The sequence below is a fragment of the Triticum aestivum genome, chromosome 7B, assembly GCF_018294505.1.
Source record: "Triticum aestivum cultivar Chinese Spring chromosome 7B, IWGSC CS RefSeq v2.1, whole genome shotgun sequence".
NCBI classification, from domain to species: Eukaryota; Viridiplantae; Streptophyta; class Magnoliopsida; order Poales; family Poaceae; genus Triticum; species Triticum aestivum.
Window position 1 is genome coordinate 552,155,446 of NC_057813.1, and position 22,457 is coordinate 552,177,902.

Genomic DNA, 22,457 nt, shown 5'->3' on the forward strand with positions numbered 1-22,457 from the left:
TGCCTTATGGCCAAGGCTTCAAAGGTATCTCCTACCTTGAACCCCAATATGTCTCTTGATGATGATGTTGATGCTAATGATTATGAGGATAATGATGAATAGAATGATAATGTTTCCTCCTTAAAAACCAAGGGGGAAATGATTTTTAAAGCTCTTCATAAAAATAAAATTGCTCGATCCAGCTTCATGGAAATAATGTCCATTGCCATTGAAGGCAAGAAATACATCGAGGAGTTGGAATCTCATCTAGAGGAGCATGAGGTCACCATTGAGAAAATGGAAGCTCATGAGCGTGATTACGCAAATGAGATCGCGAAGCTATCTCAAGCTCTTGAACATGAACAAACCACCTCCGAATCTCTTGAGGAGACTTTTGCTCTAGAATTATCTAGAGTGAGGGAATCTCATGATAGAGCTCTATAGGTGGCCAATGATTTCAAAACTAAAAATGTTAAGCTTGAAATTGCTCATGCTAGACTCCTTGAGGACTTTGAGGACCTCGAAAATGGCTCTAGGGTCATTAAGAGTAAGCTCATCGAAATCACTGAGTCTCATGCTCAACTTAAAGCTTCCTATTTGAAAGAGCTTGCCAAGTTGCCCTCTCCTCTTGTTGTCAATGATGATGCTTGTGCTACTAACTCTATTTCTTGTCAAGCATCCATTTTGAAGGAGAATGTTGAGCTACGGGCTCAACTTGAATTGTTATCTATCAATTATGGGAAATTGGAAGAAAGCCATGAAAAGCTCTCAAGCTCTCATGATGATCTTCTAGTGTCCCATAATGTGCTAAAGATAGCTCATGATGCCATCATTGCTAAGGTAACATCAAGTGAGCCTCATGTGGATACTAGCACTAGTTTTAGTCAAAATGCTATATTGCCTTGTGCTAGTCCTCATGATTCATCCATGCATAACATTGGTACATCTTGTGATGAATTGCTTTCCTTGCCTTGTTGCTCTCATGATGAAGCTTATACTTCCTCTAGTGCTTGTGTTGAGACTAACCATGTAGAGGAAATCAAAGAGCTCAAGGCACAAGTCACTTCTTTGAAGAAAGACTTGGAAAAGTGTCATGAAGGGAAGGCCACACTCAACAATATCTTGAGTGTGCAAAAATCCCCCAATGACAAAGGTGGACTTGGATTCAACTCCAATAAGAAGAAGAAGTCCAAGAGAATCAAGAAGAAGGGCCAAGAACAAGTCAAGAATTCGGCCAAGATTATTTGCTTTAAGTGCAAAATTGAAGGGCATCATGTTAGATCTTGCCCATTGAAGAAGAAGGCCATTAGTGACAAGCAACAAGGGAAGAGGCCACAAGTTCAATCTCATGCTCAACCTCAAGTTGAAGAAAGGCCACTTCCCAAGAAGACTCAAGCTAATGCTTCTCTTGTGGAAAAATCAAGTGAGAAGAAAGTGAAGAGTAGATGTTGCTACTTATGTCGTGAGAAAGGTCACGTCGCTTCTTCATGCACTAGTGGTAACTTATACAACCCAATTATTATTGATGATATCTATTCTCTTGGCAATGATAAGGTTGGCAATGTGTTTGCCAAGTTTGTTGGTACTCAAAGTGGTGTCAAGAAAAGAACCATTTGGGTAGCCAAGACTATTGCGACTAACCTCTTAGGACCCAACTTGGTTGGGGACCACCAAGCTCAAACTTGATCAATAGGTGTTGATGGAGGGCATTGGAGACTTGGCTACATTAGGAATAATTAAGGGGACTTCATCATTCTTATTGTCTCAAGCCAAGTCAATTGGATTATCAAGTTTCTATCTTATATCCAATGTGCCTCCTTGCGGTAACTTGTACTTAAATTGTTTACATTGAAAGTTACTTGCCCCCTTGCATGTTTCGGTTTTGTTCCTTGCTTGTGTTTGTATATGTTGTGCTTCCAACTTGCTTATCTTGAGCAATCAAGTATGTGTGTGTTGGTTTGCACATCATGTACGTGTGTGTCGTGTGTTGAGCCTTTATGCTTCTTGTTTGTATCCTAGTTGGCTCTTGTGAGAGATTAATGGAATATTCATTTATGGGGGAGTGATATGCTTTGTGCACCTCACAATCCTATAAATGTGTGTACATGAGGAATACCATCTAGTATTGATATTACAAGATTATCTAGTCCCAATGTGGTATATCTCTCATGAGAAATTCAAATTCTAAAAATCCCATTGATTATCTCTTGTTGGATCCTCTTATTGCCTCTTGTTAAGTTCTTATTGGTATCACATTATGGGGGAGTAATATGCTATGTGCATATTACAAGCCTAGAAAATGTGTACATTTGAGATATTGTCACATAGAATTGATATTGTAAATTATCATGTTCCTAGGTGGCATGTTAGCTCTACAAGTTGCAAATTGCTTGTGTATGGTGTGAAGATGATGTTGGATATCCTTGCTATCTACCACCGGAAATTCTTTCCATCTACCTCTTATCTTTTGACAATTGGTAGTCACTTATGTGTGGTAGATTTTATTGATCATCTTTACATTGGCTTTTGTTTTTATTTGCCTTTTCTCTTGCCAAGGTTTGTGTCAACTCCCATTGTCTTCCATACCACTTGTGGATCTTGTTTATTTCTTGTTCTTGTCTAGTGTTTTCTAGATATAGTGAAAGTGGTGATCCCACCTTGTGCATTTTGTATTCAAATGCAAATTCTCTCTAATGCACAACTCGTGGGGGAGCTATCCTATTTTCTATAAAACGCTCATCTTGTGATCCTTATCAAGTGTTTGTGGGTGGAAGGCAAGCCGTCTTATTTTTGGTACCTTGTGCCATCATGAAACTTTGTGGAGAGCTTGGTTTGTTTGGAACCATCCTCTCTTTGGAGTTTGACATCTCTAATTTAGTGTTTATCAATGGATATCTCATTCCTTGATGTATCTTTAATGGTATCTTCCAAGTGGTGATTTCTCCATTTGGTATCCTTTTCACTTGGCTTTTCTTTGTCATTTGGTTTCGCTTCTTGAAAGTCTTGAGCATGCATGTTTATTTCATGTATTTTATTTGGCATGCTTTCTTTCTTTGACCCAATATATAGGGGAAACTCCACCTAGTCTCAATTTGGATGAGATGTGCATGAAATTCATCTTCATATCTATATGCACATATTTATGTGGAGTTTGTCCTATGTATTGGTATTTCTAACTATTTGGTCCCAATAAGTTTGGGTACCGTTTAGTTTGTGTTGTTCTTTTAGGAACATTTGGAGATGCATTGGATGCTCGGCTCACTCACAAGGAAGGTGTTGTCACCATGTGCTTATTAGAGTCAAGCTAGGATGATCAATGAACTACTATCTACCTTCAATTGGTATCTACTACATCCTTCCAATGGTATCTCGGTAACAAGTATCATCATCTACTTCATGCACACATTTCTTGCATCAACCTTGTGTAGGTTGTATCATGGCATGTATTTCATTCTTTCTTGTGATACTTGTTTCCTTTCTCAAAGCATCTCAACGATGATCTCATGTTGCTAGTTGTGATGTCTTTGATGGTTGTGTGGTAGGAATTCATTTATATACAATAAGACCATATCTAGCCATGTGCTATGCTTCCAAGCAAATATCTTATTGGTATATGTATGACTTCCTTTTGGATATCATGTTCCTTCATGTTGTAACTATGTCAGGTGTACATCCTTCTTTGTAGACATATATCATCATGATTTCGTCTACCTAGAACCTTATACACCTGAGAGAATTTACATCTCTAGATGATATCCTTTCTTTCACATCCACCTTGTCTTTCTTATGTTATTTCTTTGGTGGCTCCGTGAAAGCGTTTGTCTTGAGTGCGGATCTTATATCTTGTTGCATCTTGTTGCACTCTTGTGTAGTGCAGATTTTTTCCCTCGTGCTTGTCTTTACGAGGCTTGCCATCTTCATTGGTATCCCTCGTCTTGATAAGGCTTTCTTTTTCCTTCTTCACCATGGGTTGTCGCAAGCCTTGTTGTTAACTCACATTCTAGTGAGCTTGTGAACCCATTTGCTTGTTGGATGTGTGTGGGGACGACATGTCATGCACCGTGTATTTCATTTACCCAAGGCTATGTTGATGCTTTATGCTCATCCTTATATTAGTCTTCTCAAGTGCTTTGTCATGACTCACACACATCATTTTGGTTGAGCCTATTCTTAGTTGCCTCTTTTTCATGCTTGCTCAATCTTTTGTCTGTTGCAAGTGCTAGGCTTTGTTTCCTATATGCTCACTTACAATTGTTGTAAGTTTCTATTGACTTTGGGGGATCTATGATCCTATTTTGTGCACTCTGTATCCAATACAAATATTTTTATTTGTGCATAAATCATGGGGAGCTTCTCTAGTTTCTTTAGAACACTCCTCTACTCATATCATAATATCTTTTTCATGTGGCTCATAGGATTATTGGTCTAGTTGGTTCAATTGATATCCTTTTATTGTTTGCTTCAATTGGTATCTTTTGATTGCTTGTGTCTCTCTTTGTTATGTCTTCGTGGCATATCTTTCTTTAGCAATCTTTGTGCCTCAATATAGTTTGTATTCCTCCAAGTATTTACCGTTGGATATGTGTATTGCATTTCACTCTCTTATGGAGAAATACACAATTTTGAAGGACCACAATTTATATTGGCCTTCTTAGCTTTGCGCCCATTTTGGCAATCGATGTCAATGGGAAAGAAGTTTCAGAGAGTTTTGTGGAGAAGTTTAGAGAGTTATCTCCTCTTGCTTTGGTTGTGTTCCTTAGCATGTGCATCTCATACGCATGCACTATTGGGTGTTGCATTGCTAGGGAAGCATAATTCCTTATATAAACTCTCTTGAAAGTGATTGTCATCAATTACCAAAATGAGGGAGATTGAAAGGACATGCGGTGCCCCCATGTGTGGTTTTGGTAATTGATGACACTCTCTATGGACTAATGGTTCATTGAGTTATATTTGAAGGATTTGTCCATAGGCTATTCTTGAAGTCCATGTGTTGGTTTCAAGGAGTTTATGTGTTGACCAGGGTGCTATTAAGGAATTATCCAAAGATTGGTTAGGTGAGTGTTGTGCTTAGTTACCATGGTCGCCTCTTCTCATGACATGGGGGCCGCGACCAAATCTTATTTTCAGAATATATTCTCTGCTGATTATACTCTTGAACCCTCTGCTGTTATTGATCTAGTACAGTCACACGTTACTGATGAAATGAATTATTCTCTACGTGCTGATTTCACCAATCAGGAGATTGCAGATGCACTTCTCTAAACTGCTCTGCTCAAAGATGGTTTCCCAGCATGGTTCTTCAAAAGAAATTGGTCCACGGTTAAATTTGCTGCAGCAGCCAATCAATCAGCCATGGTCTATAGCCGAGCCGCCGTGCCGACGCAAAGACAGACCTCAAGGTCTAACACAAAAGTGGCATTTTTTGTAGAATTGGCATGGCAGTGCAAGTCCTTGATCAGACACCACACTAGGTATGATGATTCTGGGTTTTAACTAGCTGACCTACTTGGATCTGAGAGTTTTACAAGCCAATCTTATAAAATCAAGAGGCAAGAGCATTTCAGGCAATAACATAACCGATCAAGGCATGTATCGCAAACCAGCCAATTACGAGCGGAAACGTGGATACAAGCGTAAACATTACAGGCCTAATACGATGAACCAACCACCTGTTACAAGCCCAACCGACATTTTCTAACCAGCCAATGTACAGAGGGAAAACGATATTCCAAGCGGGCACTGAAGTGGCCAATGCTAAGCTTCAACCAAATGACCAGTAACGTAAAAAATGTACATAATTGATCACCTGTTTCTGAGTAGAGGAAAGAGTTCCTCATCCCTTTGTTACCTACTCCCTCCGTTCGGAATTACTTGTCTCGGAAATGGATGTATCTAGAACTAAAATACGTCTAGATACATCCATTTCTGCGACAAGTAATTCCGAACGGAGGGAGTAACTATTACCTCCATTCCAAAATACACGACATTTTGGTAGGCCCAACGGAGGTAGCACCAAAGTATCCCCAACAGGAAAAGTAAATAAATAAGAAAATATCAGCTCCTGCCACACAACAATGAGAAAAGCTTTCTACTGCAAGCATTGAGCAGATATGTAGTATAAATGAGACCTTGATCTCATACTCCCTCCGTTCCAAATTACTCGTCGTTGAAATGGATGTATCTAAAACTAAAATACATCTAGATACATCCATACGTGCGACAAGTAATTCGGAACGGAGGGAGTACCTCCATATGTGGAACTGAAAATATAACGAGTCTGCTCACCATTATGCGTTCATTAAGATGCAATGCAAAGTCCAAAGCTGGATCTACAACACATAGAGTTCCGAAGGTAGGGTTTCTTAACCCACTAGTTAAATAAGGGTTTCTTATAACCAACTAATAGAGATGATACTACAGTGACATAAAAAGCAGAACAGTGCTAGGCACCAGCACGATCAAAGCAACATTGCATGCTTTCTCAATATTGTTTAGCTTCTTACGGAACTTCTCATAGTCCTCCGCACTCCGCCTGAACATAAGGGCAATTAAATTAGTTAGGAGATAAAAAGGTATCACTTTTTACTTTTAAAGTATTACTCCCTCCGTGTCAAAACATAAGACGTTTTTTTGACACTTTCAAATAATCAAAAAAACATCTTATATAAAGTTACAGAGGTACTATATACATTCTGCAACTAGGTTTATCTCAGGCAAGTCACAATTCACACAAAGTTCATCACAGGAGCCCTACTTTGCGTCTAAAAAACAAGACTAGAGTCTGCTGAATAAACATGAGAGCACTATTTCAATAGACATTCTGCAACACATATATTGTACCAGATCCAACAATCCTAATACTAATAGAACCTGAAGCAGGTGACTCAAGTCGCTCACAGGAAACCCAAAGCATCCTGAACTGCTTAACCAACTCATTCTCAGTATCATAGATATAGAGTTGCGCAAACTTTGGCGACACGCCCCTTGGCGGCACCAACAAATCTATCCGATGGTAGGCAACACCATTTATTTTAAGTATGTAGACACCCTGACCCACATTTATGCTATCATCAACCTTCGCTCCAAGAGAAGTAAAAGCAAACATCAAATTATAAGATCTGATAAGACGCATAAAAGAATTTGATCGAGGTCCACCATTAAAACCTCATCAGCTCATCTATATCTATCTATATCTATATCTATATCTATACCAATATAAAAAGACCCGGTGGGGCAGATCCAACAGATCTCGGCCATCCATTCACATTCATCCAACAGTTGATATTGTCCTAATGGTGAGCGACTAAACACGTTTAACGCTAAACATAACTTTCTCTTTCGTGATCACCTTCCTTTGGCACAAAAGGAAAGAAACTGCCCCACGTCAATCAAGAAAGAAAGGAAAGTACTTTCTCTTCCGTTATCATCTTCCTTTCGCACGAAAGGAAAGAAACTGCCCACGTCAATCAAGAAAGAAAGAAGGAAAGTAACTGCTGCATCATCGCTCTGCCCCCAAATCACCTCCAGCCGCCGCACCTTCACGACGCCTCCCCCATCGCCTCCAGCCGCCGGACCTTCACGACGCCTCCCGCATCGCCTCGAGCCGTTGCACCTTGAAGGACGCCGCCCCTCCCATCTCTGTGTTGCCCCAACCCATCGCCTCGCCTCGCCTCGGCCGTCGGCAGCGCCGCCTCCCTACACCGATTGGCCGGCCGTCAGGGACGGCGCGCCTCCTCCTACACCACATGGCTTGGCTGTCGTGGACGGCGCATCCTCCTACAGCCAGCCGTCTGGAAGCCGCCTCCTACACCACCTAACAGGCCGTCGGGGACGCCTCATGTTCCTCGGTGTTATTTGCTGGCCTTCCGGGCGGCTCCGCGGACAACTGCCTCACTAGCTTCGCATCCTCGACATCCTCCAACCAGATCTCCTTCTTGTCGGGGAGAATGGCGAGCATCAGAGTCAGCTGTGGTCTCCCTCTTCGGCTCTCACTATATCTGCCATGCTTGGTGCCCTTCCGTGGTCGACATCGAGCAGGTGCCGGCCGACGCTGCCCCCTCGGGTTCTCATCTTCCACAGGCTGCATCCACCTGGCCGGAAACCAACCCAGGCTCAAGCGACCACCATGTCCATTGGATCTGTCATTGCGTTAAGTTTGGTCAGTTACACGCCCTTGCCACGCAACGCCAGGTGTCATATTGATCTGATGTCTTTTTCTATTCCATTGTGTTAACGGAATCTGATCAGACTCGCATTTTCAACTAATTAGCAATTTCAGATGTGTAGACGTCTACCTATGCATTTGTTCTCACCAAGATGAAGGGAACTGCATAGTGTTGTCCATATGAAAAAACCAAGTCAATGTGATTAATCAAGTACATTCACAAGCAGTCTGGTATAAAACCGACCTTCCTGTTATTATGTACTCGCTCTGTAAACTAATATAAGAGCGTTTAGATAACTAAAGTAGTGATTTAAACGCTCTTATATTAGTTTACGGAGGGAGTAGATGCTTATTGTTTCATCTTGCCTTACTATAAAGGTGCATATTGATGATCTTATAGATGTTGTTACTTATATGAAAGGGCACAAAAGTAGCGTAGATAGTAGTACATCAAATCTTGGAGTTGCTGCTATGCTGAAGCTAATATTCTGAACCTGAGGTGACAAGATGTAGGATCTTTGCTGGTTGCAACAAGCCCCATTTGAGAGGTCCATCATATTAGTGAAGGAAAATTGATAGCTCATTGCTCAGGTCTTATCCTTTTTAGAAGATAGTCAGTGATGCCAGTACAATAAATTCAAAGATGGCATTTTATCGTATGTAACTTATGGTAATCTGAAGAAAAAAAACATCGTGACAACTAGCCTTTGGTAAGTCTATGTGCTCTATTTTTTCCCTTCTACTAGGCATCAAGGCCAGTAAAATATCTTCATGCTTCTCCAATCATACTAGATTTACTAAAACATTAAGTCTGACAATATTTCTTTCACTTTTGTGTATAATCCATTGTGCACACAATAGTTGGTCGGATGATTGATTTCACTGGAATTTGCGCGTACTTAAGTCATGGCTGGTGCAAAGTTAATTTATAGTTTTATTTTGTTGCTATTAAATACTTCAGAAGTCTGCGTTTTGTGTAATTGATTGAATGTGTTTTCTTTTGTGGTCATATGATGAGTTTGTCAAGATCGGGATTAAGTATAGGCATGTGGTATTAGGTATCACCTGCTATTAAATAACATTCATGGATCAAATGTAGTGATATTAATTTAATAATTCATCAATTTGGCAAATGTCAGAGATACTTGAAGGTGGCACATATGTCCGCTATATAACCACTACGACACAAATATACTATTAGAGATGTGTTCTCCCAAGGACAAAGGGCATCTTGATGCAAGATGGGAGGCTTAGAATTATTTATAAGAAGATTACACGTGCGTTGCACGTGCAAACTTACTAGTTCATTCAAAGGAGCAGGCCAGGGCCGATGCTTTTTCAGCTTCAAATTACCCTGTTTACAACAAAGATTATGAAATATGCTTCTCTGAGACAAAGAGCTAAGATGTGTCGCCCTTTCTTCAAACCAAATAACAGCACCACAATAGGAGCAAGTATAATCTGGACAGCCAAGGTAATTCCTCTTCCTATAAGAGGCTACAACCAAAACACGACGACCAGAATTGCGGACAATCAGATCGAAATAAACCCGGCAACAAAAGAAGCGACCACAAAGCACAGACACAACAACAAAGATACCCCTGGCTAACCTTTCAAATAAGCCACGTACTGTCTAGACATATAAGGAACCCGGCCAACAGTGAATCTCGGCACCTGTACACCTAGAACAGCAGTAAAACATCCAAAAATACCAACAGGAAGAGTGAGCCCAACAGATCCAAACAGAAAGCACCTACAACCAACGCAGAAGGAAGAGTTCACCAAAGAGATGAAGCCTGCGCCGAATCCGCCACTTCATGCAATTCTCTCTAGCCATCAAATGGATATCCTATAACAACCTATGATCAGCCCAACCCAATGCACATATGTACCATGAATACACACAGAACAAAAATCAAATAAACATATACCAGCAGGTCGATTAGTGACAACCAGCAGAGCATGAACCATAACAACACTGGCAGCCAATCAAGGACAAACAGTCCTTGCAGCACTGCTGCTGCCAGGAAAAGAATCGCTGTTCCCAGAAGCTGCTACTATTGAAGGAGCAGACACGCATGAAAGCACGGCCCAAACCACACAACGGAACACACATATAGAAACTAAACAGCATACTACGCCGCTTTCTAACAGCAGAAGATGGATGGCCATCTCTTTCAGCCATAACAGACCAAGAAAGAGACCTAAATACACAGACATCACAGAAAATAAATTACTGCAGATTAAACCATATGGTTAACATCTGAAAGAACACACACCAAGATTGGACACAGAAGGTAGCAACAATAATCAGCCGGATCCAATCGAAGCCCCAGGTCCACCACGCAGGAGAGGAAGGGACGACTGGTACGCAGCAGCAAAATTTTCTCACCAACGGGAGCGGCAAGACAATCAGAGCACCGCTGAAAAAACCGGGCCCCTTCCAAACCGACCTGACACAAACCGCATGACCACCGCATACCCGCAGCAAGCACAGCACCCCATCGATCGGCCCACACCCCATACACGCATAAAACTTGGGAGGGATTTATTTTATATTCTGATCCAAAACAAGTTAACTGTTTTTGTGTGAAAACTCAATAGTGTTCAGAAAAAGTATTGAGCGTAAAAATTACAAAAATGCTCGTCCAGTTGTATACTATGGTACAAAGGTATTTACCTCTCAATTTCATCCATAGCATCCAAATTCTTGCGGATCTCCAGCATGCTCGCATCAAACTCAGCAGTCATGCGCTTTATTTCCTCACGCTGTTTGGCCAGCGTTTCATCATCATCAGAATAAGCCACTTGTCCCCCCTATAAAAATTTGAAGGACATTAGTAAATACTATTACAAATACTAGAAATTCACAAAGAAGTTGCAATTGAGTACAGTATTGCCAGAACTGCAGAATTCTGATTTGGGAAACAATAATCCACACTGTCCCAGAACTGAAGAATTCTTCAGTTAACGGGAGGACCAAATTTTCTGATTTGTGAATGTTTTGAATCACATGACCTGGGAATAACATCTGCTAGATTATCTATAATCAGTCAATTACTGCCAAGTATTTCAATTCAATTTCATTGCAAATTTCTGCTGTCAGATCATAGATTAGGAGTTTATACAACAATTTGGCTGGATCAAAGGTTAATCCTACTCGCAGGATCAGAGGCGGGGGCAGCCGTCAGCGGCAGAGATGGGGGCGTCGGCGTCGCCCACCAGCAGTAGCAGCGGCAGCAGCAACCACCAGTACCTGTTCGTGGAGACGGCTAGCTTCGGCGAGGCGCAGGCGACGGGCGGCGAGGGAGGAGGGAGAGCGGGGAAGGGACCCGGCGGCGGCGGCGGCGGCGGCTAGGGTTTGGCACGTACCGTCGTTGAGAGGAGGCGCGCCGCCGGCGAAAGCCCCTGCACCACCGGCGACATGCGGCCGAGGGCCGGCGACCCGCGGCCGAGGGACGGCGCCGCCTTGCGGAGGAGGGACCGGATCGCCGCCGCCATCAGCACGAGCGGAGGAGCGGTGGTTGGGGGAGGAGCGTCGACGATGTTTTCCTCTTTTGTTTTCCGGGGCCGACCAGCGCTCAAGCGACTGAGTCCATGGGCCAGCGCTCAACAACAGCATGTATAGTATTCCTTAAATGTTCAAGAAATGTAAAAAATTGTTCATGTAATTTGCAAAAGTGTTCACATCATTCAAAAACAATGTCCACGCATTAAACCTATACTTATGACATTTTAAAAAAGTGATCATACAGCATGAAAGGTTGTAAAATTTTTGTACCAATTCAAAAACAAATATGTTCCTGTAGTTTTCAGAACGCTGGCGTGTTTAGAAATATGTTCATGGTCTTTTTATGAAGTGTTGTGAAAATCTAGAGTTTTTCGCGCAATCTGTAAAAAATATTTGTACCATTCAAGGCTATTCGTGAAATTTAAGAAACATTCACGGGTTTGAAAATGTGTTTCGTGAATTTTTTATAAAATGGTCTTCAAGTGAAAAACTTTGATCGCGCAGTTTTTAAAAATGGTCATAACATATCAAAAAAAACCATGACATTAAAAAATGTCCATAAACACTTAAGAAATATTCACACATTTCTTTTAAAAGTTCATGATATTTTTGGAAAATTCTTTGCGTGTTAGAAAATGTTCAGTTTGTATTACAAATGTTCAATGTGGATTTTACAACTTTTCACCGTGTATTTCAAATAATTATTTATATTGCATTTGAAAAATGTTTAGCCTGTATCTGAAAAATGGTCAAAATGTATATACGAAAAATGTTCAATGAGGTCGACATGTATTTAAAAATAAGAAGAAGAAAGAAAGAAAGAAAGAAATCAAAATAACGAGGAAAACCAATACAAATGAGAGAGAAAACACACGAAAAAAACACGTGAAAGATTTTGGGAGGTCATTGACTTGAGAGGCTTTCAAATCCTACCTCCGCCGAGGAAGGCAACATCCAAGAAGAATAGGAAAATGAATATGAGACAATGGCGCCTCCACATCGTGTAAATCTAGATGGCAACAAGCCAAAAGCCAGTAGGGAAGCAAACTTAGGGAATATATATATATGGACATCGTGGAGTGGGGGCCGATCCCTTCCCCCATCCTCTTCCGGCCAGCAAAACTGACGGAGAGAAGAGGGAGAGGAGGCAGCGGAGTAGACGGAAAGGGGAACGAATGCGTGAGCAGGAGGAGAGAGAAAGAAATGGGGAAAATCACGGGGTTTGCACCTCTTGAATGGGTTGGTGATGCCCCACCAACATAGACCACGGATCATGCACTACCTCAAGAACTCAAGGGCCCTCGTCCAGAAAAACGAGCACCATACCATTGCTTCATCAAGAGCGAGAGGGGCAAAGGGAAATTGTTAGAGATCCCGATGCTCAAGGCAGGGGCCACGGCGGCGCGGGCATGCGACATACACGTGCATGGTCCGTCGAAATCCTGTTTGTGACAATGCAAGGGCGCAATTTTGTCATTTTTTATGTCTTAGCAGACAAGTTGATTGTTTCTTGTTCGGCAAGTATACGACTTGGAAACTAAGTCGGTTTGAGATCGTGATCGCGACACGATACCTCTTCTTTGGTAGTCCTCTATATACTGCCTACCGGCCACGGCCAAAGAGACACCAAAAGCCACCTAGGATTTTGCCTCATCTCATAACTTGCACTACTGCAAGATGCTCCTAACGTGACACTACAATCAGAGACCCTTCGACGAAACTGTGTGCGATGCATTAATCACAAACGGTGCTGTAATAAAACTGTAAAAATGATGTGAAACGTCTGCGATGGTGGAGACATCAAACACGATTCAGAATATAGTTGCGTGTGCGCTGCACCAATATGGGTTACGCCACTGTCGGGAAGGAAGGAAGCGTCAGTGTTCAACTTGACTGTTCCCGAACCAGGGGGTTTCCACTGGATGGTACTAACAGTTTTAGGATCTCCCGTTAGCAGGTTGGACGGCCCTGCCTGAATTGACGCAGGTGCACTAACATCCAATGTCTGCCCTGCAAGCCCCTGCTTGCCTTTATCATTTTTGACAACATCCCTGTATCGACATCCGATCAGTTCATATTCATACTTCTGAAGGAAGAATACCGATCGACTAATTAGCTCCTTTCATTCGTTATGAACACAATCATCCCGAAGAAACCAGCTTCGCCACAGTAGCAGGAGAATTCTTAACCTCATCTCAGTGCTGCATGGGTTAAGAAGGTTCTGCAACCAGTCCACCCCCATGTAGGTGAAATGGTTTTCTGAAGGAAGATTCCAGACTCCTCGCATTTCATTCCTTAGCACCTGTTGGGAACGTGGCGTGCAATTTCAAAAAAATTCCTACGCTCACGCAAGATCTATCTAGGAGATGCATAGAAACGAGGGGGGGGTGTTTCTGTGTGTTCACATGATTATGCTACTGTAGTAATCATGTTTTATAGCTTTTGTTTCAATAAAGTGCCAAGTAAAGCCTTTGGGATAGTGTGGATGATAGTTGACTTGATTCTGTGCAAAAACAGAAACTTTTGCTCCCAGTCTAGGAATTTTGAAAATTCACGAGAATGTGCTTTTGATCTGGAATTTTTACACAAGATTGATATACAAATTGTCTACGTTGTCCTAATTTTTTTAAAAAAAAATTGAGTTACAGAGGTATGGAAAGTTTCCAGATTACTACAATCCGTTCTGTCTTAAACATATTCTGTTTTCTATGTGTTGTTCGCTTATTTTGATGAATCTATGAGTAGTATCGGAGGGTATGAACCGTGGAGAAGTTGGAATACATTAGATTGTACGATCGAAAGTATGTCTAGAGGGGGGGTGATTAGACTACTTGACCAAAAATAAAAATCTAGCCTTTTCCCAATTTAGTTCTTGGCAGATTTTAGCAACTTAGCACAAGTCAAGCAATCAACCTACACATGCAATTCTAAGAGTATAGCAGCGGAATGTAAATCACTGCATATGAAGGTAAAGAGGAGGAGTTTGGAGGGAGAAAACGCAATGTTGACACGGAGATTTTTGGCGTGGTTCCGATAGGTGGTGCTATCATACATCCACGTTGATGGAGACTTCAACCCATGAAGGGTAACGGTTGCGCGAGTCCACAGAGGGCTCCACCCATGAAGGGTCCATGAAGAAGCAACCTTGTCTATCCCACCATGGACATCGCCCACGAAGGACTTGCCTCACTAGGGTAGATCTTCACGAAGTAGGCGATCTCCTTTCCCGTACAAACTCCTTGGTTCAACTCCACAATGTTGACGGAGGCTCCCAAGTAACAGCTAACCAATCTAGGAGATACCACTCTCCAAAAGGTAATAGATGGTGTGTTGTTGATGAACTCCTTGCTCTTGTGCTTCAAATGATAGTCTCCCCAACACTCAACTCTCTCCCAAAGGATTGGATTTGGTGGAAAGATGATTTGAGTGGAAAGCAACTTGGGGAAGGCTAGAGATCAAGATTCATATGGTTGGATTGGAATATCTTGGCCTCAACACATGAGTAGGTGGTTATCTCTCAGAAAACGAATGCTGGAAGTGTAGGCATGTTCTGATGGCTTCCCTTACGAATGAGGAGAGGGTGGAGGGGTATATATAGCCTCCACACAAAATCTAACCGTTACACACAATTTATCAAACTAGGTGGGACCGAATCATAAAACTCGGTTAGACCGATTTAGTTCATAATGTGACTGTTAAGCATTTCAGTGGAACCGACACGTCAACTCGGTTGAACCGATTTTGTTAGGGTTAGGGCATAACGTAATCTCGGTTGGATCGATTACACAAACTTGGTGGGACCGACTTTGGTAATTAGCTAACCAGAGAGTTGGCCAGGCAAACTCGATGGGACCGATTTGCTCATTTCGGTGGGACCGAAACATTACGAAAGGGAAACAGGGAGTTTGCATTGCGAACTCGGTGGGACCGATCGCTCATCTCGGTTGGACCGAAACATTACGAAGGGAAACAGAGAGTTTGCAATCCCATCTTGATGAGACCGAGATCCCTATAGGTGAGACCGAAGTGACTAGGGTTTCTGGCAGTGGCTATGTCAAATGAACTCAGTGGCGCCGGATGGATCAAATCGGTGGGGCCGAGTTTGACTTTTGGTTTGGGACATATGTGGATATGAGAAAGTGGTTGACGGTTTTTGGAGCATAAAGCATTTTGAGCAAGCAAGCCATTAAGCAACACCACATCCCCTTTTAATAGTATTGGCTTTTCCTAAAGACTCAATGTGATCTTAGATCACTAAAAGTAAAATGTAGAGTCTTGATCTTTAGAGCTTGAGCCAATCCTTTGTCCTTAGCATTTTGAGGGGTCCACAATCCTAATCCATGCCATGCCAATCGTTGAACTTTCCTGAAATATTAATCTTGAAATAGCATTAGTTCAGTGAGCTATATGTTGTTAATCATTACCAAAACCACCCAGGGATAGTTGCACTTTCAATCTCCCCCTTTTTGGTAATTGATGACAACATATAGATCAAAGCTTCGACAAAAGATAATTAGATTGAAATACATCGTCGCTTTGAGAAGTATGTGATAAGCAAGAGCTCCCCCTAAATTTGTGCATTATTTAGGATTTGCTTTTGAATGCAAATGCACAATCGATTAGTATCATGGGTTACTCTTCCATGTCACATACATCTTGGTGGAGCGCTCAAAATGATAACAATTAAAAACATGCACTCATCACCAAGCAAAGTGAATGACCATATATGGATACAAGAGATAATGTCATTCATGCACTCATTAAAGTAGCATGTGATCAAACACATGATCATCCAAGTATCTCACAAAAGGACATAATGTATCAAGCAAACACACATTAAAGTTCAACCAAATAAAGTGCAAGAGAGACAAAAAGCAACACTCTCTCTCTCTCTCTCAAAGACTATGATCTATACATATTTCTCCCCCTTTGGCAACAAGTTACCAAAAAGTTCAAATATGCATAGTGTTATGCGTCTCTCAGGCTTGATCTCCATGAGGTGGGGTAGTGATGACTCCAAGAATGAAGGCTTCAGTTGATGTAGCTGGAGTTTCTGGAGTGGCTGCTGGAGGCGACATTGAAGCTGTGGCTGCTGGTGCTGATGTAGTAGCTCATGTATCTGGAACTGGCACTGCAGCAGACCTCTGACCTCTTGGCACATATTGAAAAGCTTCTGTATAGTTGCCTTGCCTTTCTTCTCCTCTGCTTCCTCCTGGAGCTACTCAACTACTGACTGAATCTCAGTTACTTTTACATCAAGATCATAGAATTTTTGCTCAATGATTCTCTCCAAACTCCCCTGATTCTGAGTCAGGGTGGCCAAGCCCTTCTCAATCCTCAAGGTAGATTGGATCAGAAATCCAAGTTGATCTTGTTTGCTCTTCAAGAACACCTGAGATGCCTCTTCGGCACTTGGCATCTTTGCATCCTTCTCTGCCCTTGCCTTTGCTCTCTTCTCATGTGCTTGCACTGATGAAGGGTCATTCTCATCCATCACAACTGTGTTATCTTCAAAATCTGGCTTGAGAGGTAGGTGCTCCTTGTCCAACAAGTAAGTGCATGTGCCCATCTTTGAGTTCATGAGCACCTGAATTTGTGGATCATACCCACAAGACCTCTTCTGATCAGCAGGTGTCCTCTTGATTGTTTCTACAATTAGACTCATCACCTTGAATTTCTGAGGGACATAAAAAATGTGCAGCAAGTTGATTGAATGTCCTCTTATCATCCTGTGATCTCCAGACTTGGGCAAAAGAGTATGCCTCAGGATGGTGTTGATTGTAGGCAGACCAGACAATAGATACTTTACTGAGCCCAACTTATGAGTTTCCAGGGCTTCATCAGGAATTTCCTTGTACATACTTGCCATTGAGTTGTGGTCTTTCTTCTTCTTGGCATACACATCCAAGTCATCCTCATGAGCTGCTGGGGCATTTATCAACTTGGCCCATTCGTCAACAGTTGATTGGTACCTTGTACCTTCTGACATCCATACTCCTACCATCTGGATAGAAGTGAGTAGTGGAGTAGAATTGCATGATCAGCTCATCATTCCACTTGGTGAGCTTCTGTCCAACAAACTTGTCAACTCCACAAGCCTTGAAGCTATCATATATACCTGGGAAGTGATCTTCATTCTCTCTCATGTATGTCCAGTCAACCCATCTCATGTCACAGACAATTGGCTTCTTGTCAAGCAGAATGGTCTCATAGAAGTCTTGTTGTTCCTTAGTGTGGAACCTGTAATCCACTGCAGTTCTCCTTCTCACAGCATAAGGATCACTTTTCCTCCAAAGTCTCATACCTGCATCCTTCCTGATGCTCATGTCCTCTGCCACTGGATGAGTGTCATTGTGGTCTGAGATCTTTGGTTTGAGCTTTCTCGGCACTTGGGCTTCAGCTTCTTCTTCTTTAGCTTCAGGCATTGGGGCCTTGTTCTTCTCTTCAGCAGGAATGTTTCTTGTGCTTCTTTTGGGTGCAGACTTGGTGGCTGGAGCAGCAGCTTTGGGAGCAGGTTTGGGCTTAGGAGCAGCCCCTGAATTGATTGCATCTCCCATAAGCTTTTGGGATTTGGGTGCTGGAGCAGCATCCTCTTCCTCTTCCTCTTCAGAATCTCTCACCATTGTTGACTTTCCAAGAACTTTAGCAGTAGTGGTTCTTGCCCTCTTCTTCTTCTTGTCATTACCAGCTGCGTCACCATCTTTTGATTCTAGAGTGAACTTCATGGTTTCTCTTGTGGCAACTTTTCTTGGCTTAGATGTTGGGATTCTCCTAGCTGGTGCCTTCTTGTTCATGCCAGGCTTTGTTGAAGCAGTAGTGCCAAACTCCTTCTTCACCACCTTCCTCTTTGAGATGGCTCATCCTCAGCTGCAACATAATCCTCATCCTCAGAGTCTGGGGTTCTCTTCTTCCTTGCTCTAGTGGATGCCGTGGGCAAGTTACTTGGTGTGCTCTTGCTGCCCTCATCATAGCTGCTTGAGGTACTAGTGCCCTCACTCATTTGCACTTGCTCTTCAGACTTATTCTGGCTATCACTTTGGTCAGACATCTTGGCAGGCAAACTGACAGCAAACCCTATGAATAGATATAGATGAGGTAGAGTAGATGAGCATCAAAAAGTACAGAGATATTGCAAAACAAATGAGTCAAAAACTTAGTTTTAGTTCTCTACAGAAATGATCTCGAAGCTACCGAATTGATAAACTTGGTGATACCGAAGCAACATTTGGAACCTAAACTAGTGAACTCGGTCAGACCGAGTCACAGTTCGGTGGCACCGAGATTGCTAGGGTTTCACAGAGAATTGAACTCGGTCACACCGATTTGCAGTTTTCGGTCAGACCGAAAAGTGCATGTGCAATGGCCTAAGCCAAATCGGTGAGACCAATTTCTATGATTCGGTCGGTCCGAGATGAGTTCTGCGGAGAGTTAACCCTAAAATTTTCAAATCAAACTAGGCCTAAGGAAGTTTTAGATCGATAGATCGATTTCATTCGTGGCAAGAACCATGGCATTGTCCTCGTGCTTAGAATTGAGGTGAATAGACAGCACAAGGGGTCGAACACATACCCTAGTTCGACGGGTGTTTGCTACGGCAGCAACGGCGGAGCAGATTCCGTCAACGACGGTAGAAACCAGCGGCGGGAGGTCACTGGCGGCAAGGAGGCGATCTGGAGACCCGAGTAGGCAGAGCAGGACACACGCGGGCTGAGGGGTTTTGAAGAAATTTCCAAAATCTCACTCGTGGTATATATATCCCGACCCTGTCGGTGTGACCGAGTGGAACAACTCGGTGGCACCAAGATTGCAGAATCGCAAGTGGTTGCTGCAACTCGGTGTGACCGAAGTATTCAAATTGGTTGCACCGAGATGAAAACCTAGATCAACTTAGTGAACTCGGTTTGACCGAAATGGATGACTCGGTCAGACCGAAATGCACAAAGAGGTTTTGGAAGTTTAAGTCTATGACGAATCGGGGACTCCGAGTGCTCCTCACACAGAGTGGTTCGAATCTGACTTGTTCAAACTTTGGGATGTAGCATGAATAGAGTTTGAGACGAGAAAAGCATAGATAGCTAGAGAGGGTTCTTAGGCATTCTTGTCCATCCACTTGGCAAAGGAGAAAGAGCCAAACAGCCAAAACAACAAGTGGATGTCCTCGAATGAGTAAAATATGCAACCAACATGCTCACACAATAAAATGGCAAATGAAATATGTGGCAAAGCATGCACAAACACTCTAGCATCTATGAAGAAATTTGCAATGACTAGGTCATCTATGTATGAGTATATTGACTTATGAGTCAAATGAGAACATTTGATCATAGGTCATACTCATTGTTTAAGCACAAGTGGGGTTACCACTTTTACATAAAGCATTGTTGTGTTCACACCATTATATAGAGTTGCTTTAACTCAAGTCTTAGAGTAAAGCTCCCCCTAGATGTGATATTCCCCCTAAGAGGGGTGAACTAACCTTGGGTTTTGTTGATGATGACTTCATGTAGGTGTTGAAAATGTGGATGCTCAATGTTGATGTAGATCATTCGGAGCTATCCATTGGAGTGAGTTGCACTTTAAATACCTACACAGGTTAGTCCCACAAGGAACAAACAAGGATATCCATAGACATAGAGTGATGCACACACAAGATGATGTCCATGAAAGCATTAGGTTACCTTGTCCCTTGTCTTACCAACAAGAGGGTTGTGACTCCTTGAACTAGGGAAAGATGTGGAAGTAATTTGCACTTGTTCTTGCCAAAATAATCTGAGTCAAGTGTGTTGGCAGAGTCACCCTCAAGAACTCTCTAGTTCTTCTTCTTCGGGATCCACATCATCTTGATGGGAATCCTTGGGGTTGTAGTCATACTTGATGAAGTAGAACTTGATGTAGTCTTGGGAACCCACTTGACCAAGGCCTTGGGAGCTTCTTCAAATGCATCAACTTCCTCTTGAAGCTTATCCTTGCCTTTTTGCTTGTGGTCTTGTGGTGGAAGATCATCTTGAGCTTGTGTCCCTTGGAAAGAAGTAGGATCGTACTTCTCTTGTTGAGGAACAAACTTCGTCTTGGGGTGTTGATCTTCTTCGCACTCAACTCCATTGCCATTGAACTTTCGTTCAAAACCAACACCTTGATTCTTCCGGTGCCTTCCTTGCTTGCATACAGTTTCCTCAAATTGCTTACTTCCAGCAAGGCTCTTGTAAACACCTTTCTCTATAATTCCCTTCAATAAGCTATTTTCTTGCTCAAGTGTAACTTGGATAAGAGAATCATTAGTGGAATCAAGAGAACTACTAGAAGCAACAACATTAGATTTAGCATGATTATTGTTACTACTAGAAGAAGAATATTTCTTACTTTTGTTGCTGGATTTAACTTGTGGCATGTAAGTAGACAAGAGTAAACGCTTGGCAATGTAAGAATAACTTTTCTTGCGAAGATAGTCATTATTGCCTTTAAAAACTCATGTTCTTGCTCAAGGTTGATCTTTTCAAAGCATAACTTCTCATGAGTCTTTAAAAGTTCTTGATGATCTTCCAAGGTAGTTTCATGAGCTAACTTAAGAGTGTTTAGTTCTTTAGTTAGACGCTCAATCTTCTCCTTACAATTGTCATTCATTTTATCTTGATTAGCATGATTAATTGACGTTTCATCATAGTATTCATCACTAGAGTTGTCAACAAGTAAATCATCATCACCTAACAAATCATCTTCATCACTATTGAAATCAACATACTCGGGGTGTGATACCTTTGGGCCTTTAGCCATGAAGCATCTTCCAATTCCTTCATTTGGTGAGTCAAATATGTCATAGGAGTTGGTTGACACAAGTGCTAGACCGGGAACACCTTCATCTTGAGTATATTCGGAGTCGAAGTGATAATTTCTTTTGGAGTGATGGTCGGAGTCGGAGCCGGATACCCATTCACCAACATGAGCTTGATGTCTTTGCTTTGTGTAGCTCTTTGATGACTTGTCCTTCCTTTCCGAATCCTTGCTTCTCCGGGATCACTACAAAAAAATACACTTCCGTGATGATACATGTTTGTCATAGTAGGTCACATTTTCTGTCATGCATGTACATCCATGACGATTTTATGACAGAATCAAGATAGTCATACATGTGCTGTCGTAGAAGTGTTCCATGACATTACCAAAATTATCATCACAGAAGTGTCCACTTCCATGACGATAAATCGCCATCATAGAAGTGCTTTCGTCAAGGGTGACCAACACGTGGCATCCACCGTAACGGAACGCCGTTAAGCTATCGGGTCCGGTTTTGGATCCAATAACCCGTTAAGAGCCCGGACCAATGGGGATTTTCCATGTGTAAAATCATCATTGGCTGGAGGAAACACGCGTCAGCTCTGCGTTGGCACAGGTGTCACTCATCCAATGGGGGAGATGCGCCTATGATATGTTGACACGTGGACCGGCCCAAAAGTGGCCCATAAAGTTTAAATAGGTCGGCTAAACTAAAGGCCAACAAGATTTTGCGGACCATAATGGGCCGGCCCAGCTAAAGGCCCACGAGATTTTGCGGACCATAATGGGCTGGCCCAGCTAAAGGCCCACAAGATTTTGTGGGCCATAATGGGCCGGCCCAGCTAAAGTCCCACAAGATTTTGCGGGCCATAATGGGCGGGCCCAGGTAAAGGCCCACAAGATTTTTGCGGACCATAATGGGTGGGCCCAGCTAAAGGCCCACGAGATTTCGCCGACCATAATGGGTCGGCTCAGCTGAAGGCCCACAAGATTTTGAGGACCCTAGTAGGCCGGCCCATTAACTGACTG

At 42.5% G+C, this 22,457-nt stretch overlaps 1 protein-coding gene across 5 annotated transcripts; it reads right to left on the bottom strand.

Moving 5' to 3' along the window:
• Positions 1-5,954: 5,954 nt before the first annotated feature.
• Positions 5,955-11,769, bottom strand: LOC123159851 (uncharacterized). Of its 5 annotated transcripts, none has more exons than XM_044577663.1 (4): positions 11,519-11,769; positions 10,827-10,963; positions 7,811-8,120; positions 5,955-6,214 (listed from the first exon to the last, which is right to left on the bottom strand). In XM_044577663.1, the coding sequence occupies exons 1-4, from the start codon at positions 11,645-11,647 to the stop codon at positions 6,170-6,172; spliced, it is 621 nt and encodes a 206-aa protein (XP_044433598.1). In that variant the 5' UTR covers positions 11,648-11,769; the 3' UTR covers positions 5,955-6,169. The 5 variants fall into 5 exon arrangements, 4 of the variants coding, with proteins under 4 accessions (XP_044433598.1, XP_044433600.1, XP_044433599.1 ...); XR_006479893.1 differs by lacking the exons at positions 5,955-6,214; positions 7,811-8,120 and adding exons at positions 9,739-9,828; positions 9,929-9,995; XM_044577665.1 differs by lacking the exons at positions 5,955-6,214; positions 7,811-8,120 and adding an exon at positions 6,250-6,514 and having other exon boundaries at positions 11,519-11,768.
• Positions 11,770-22,457: the final 10,688 nt, after the last annotated feature.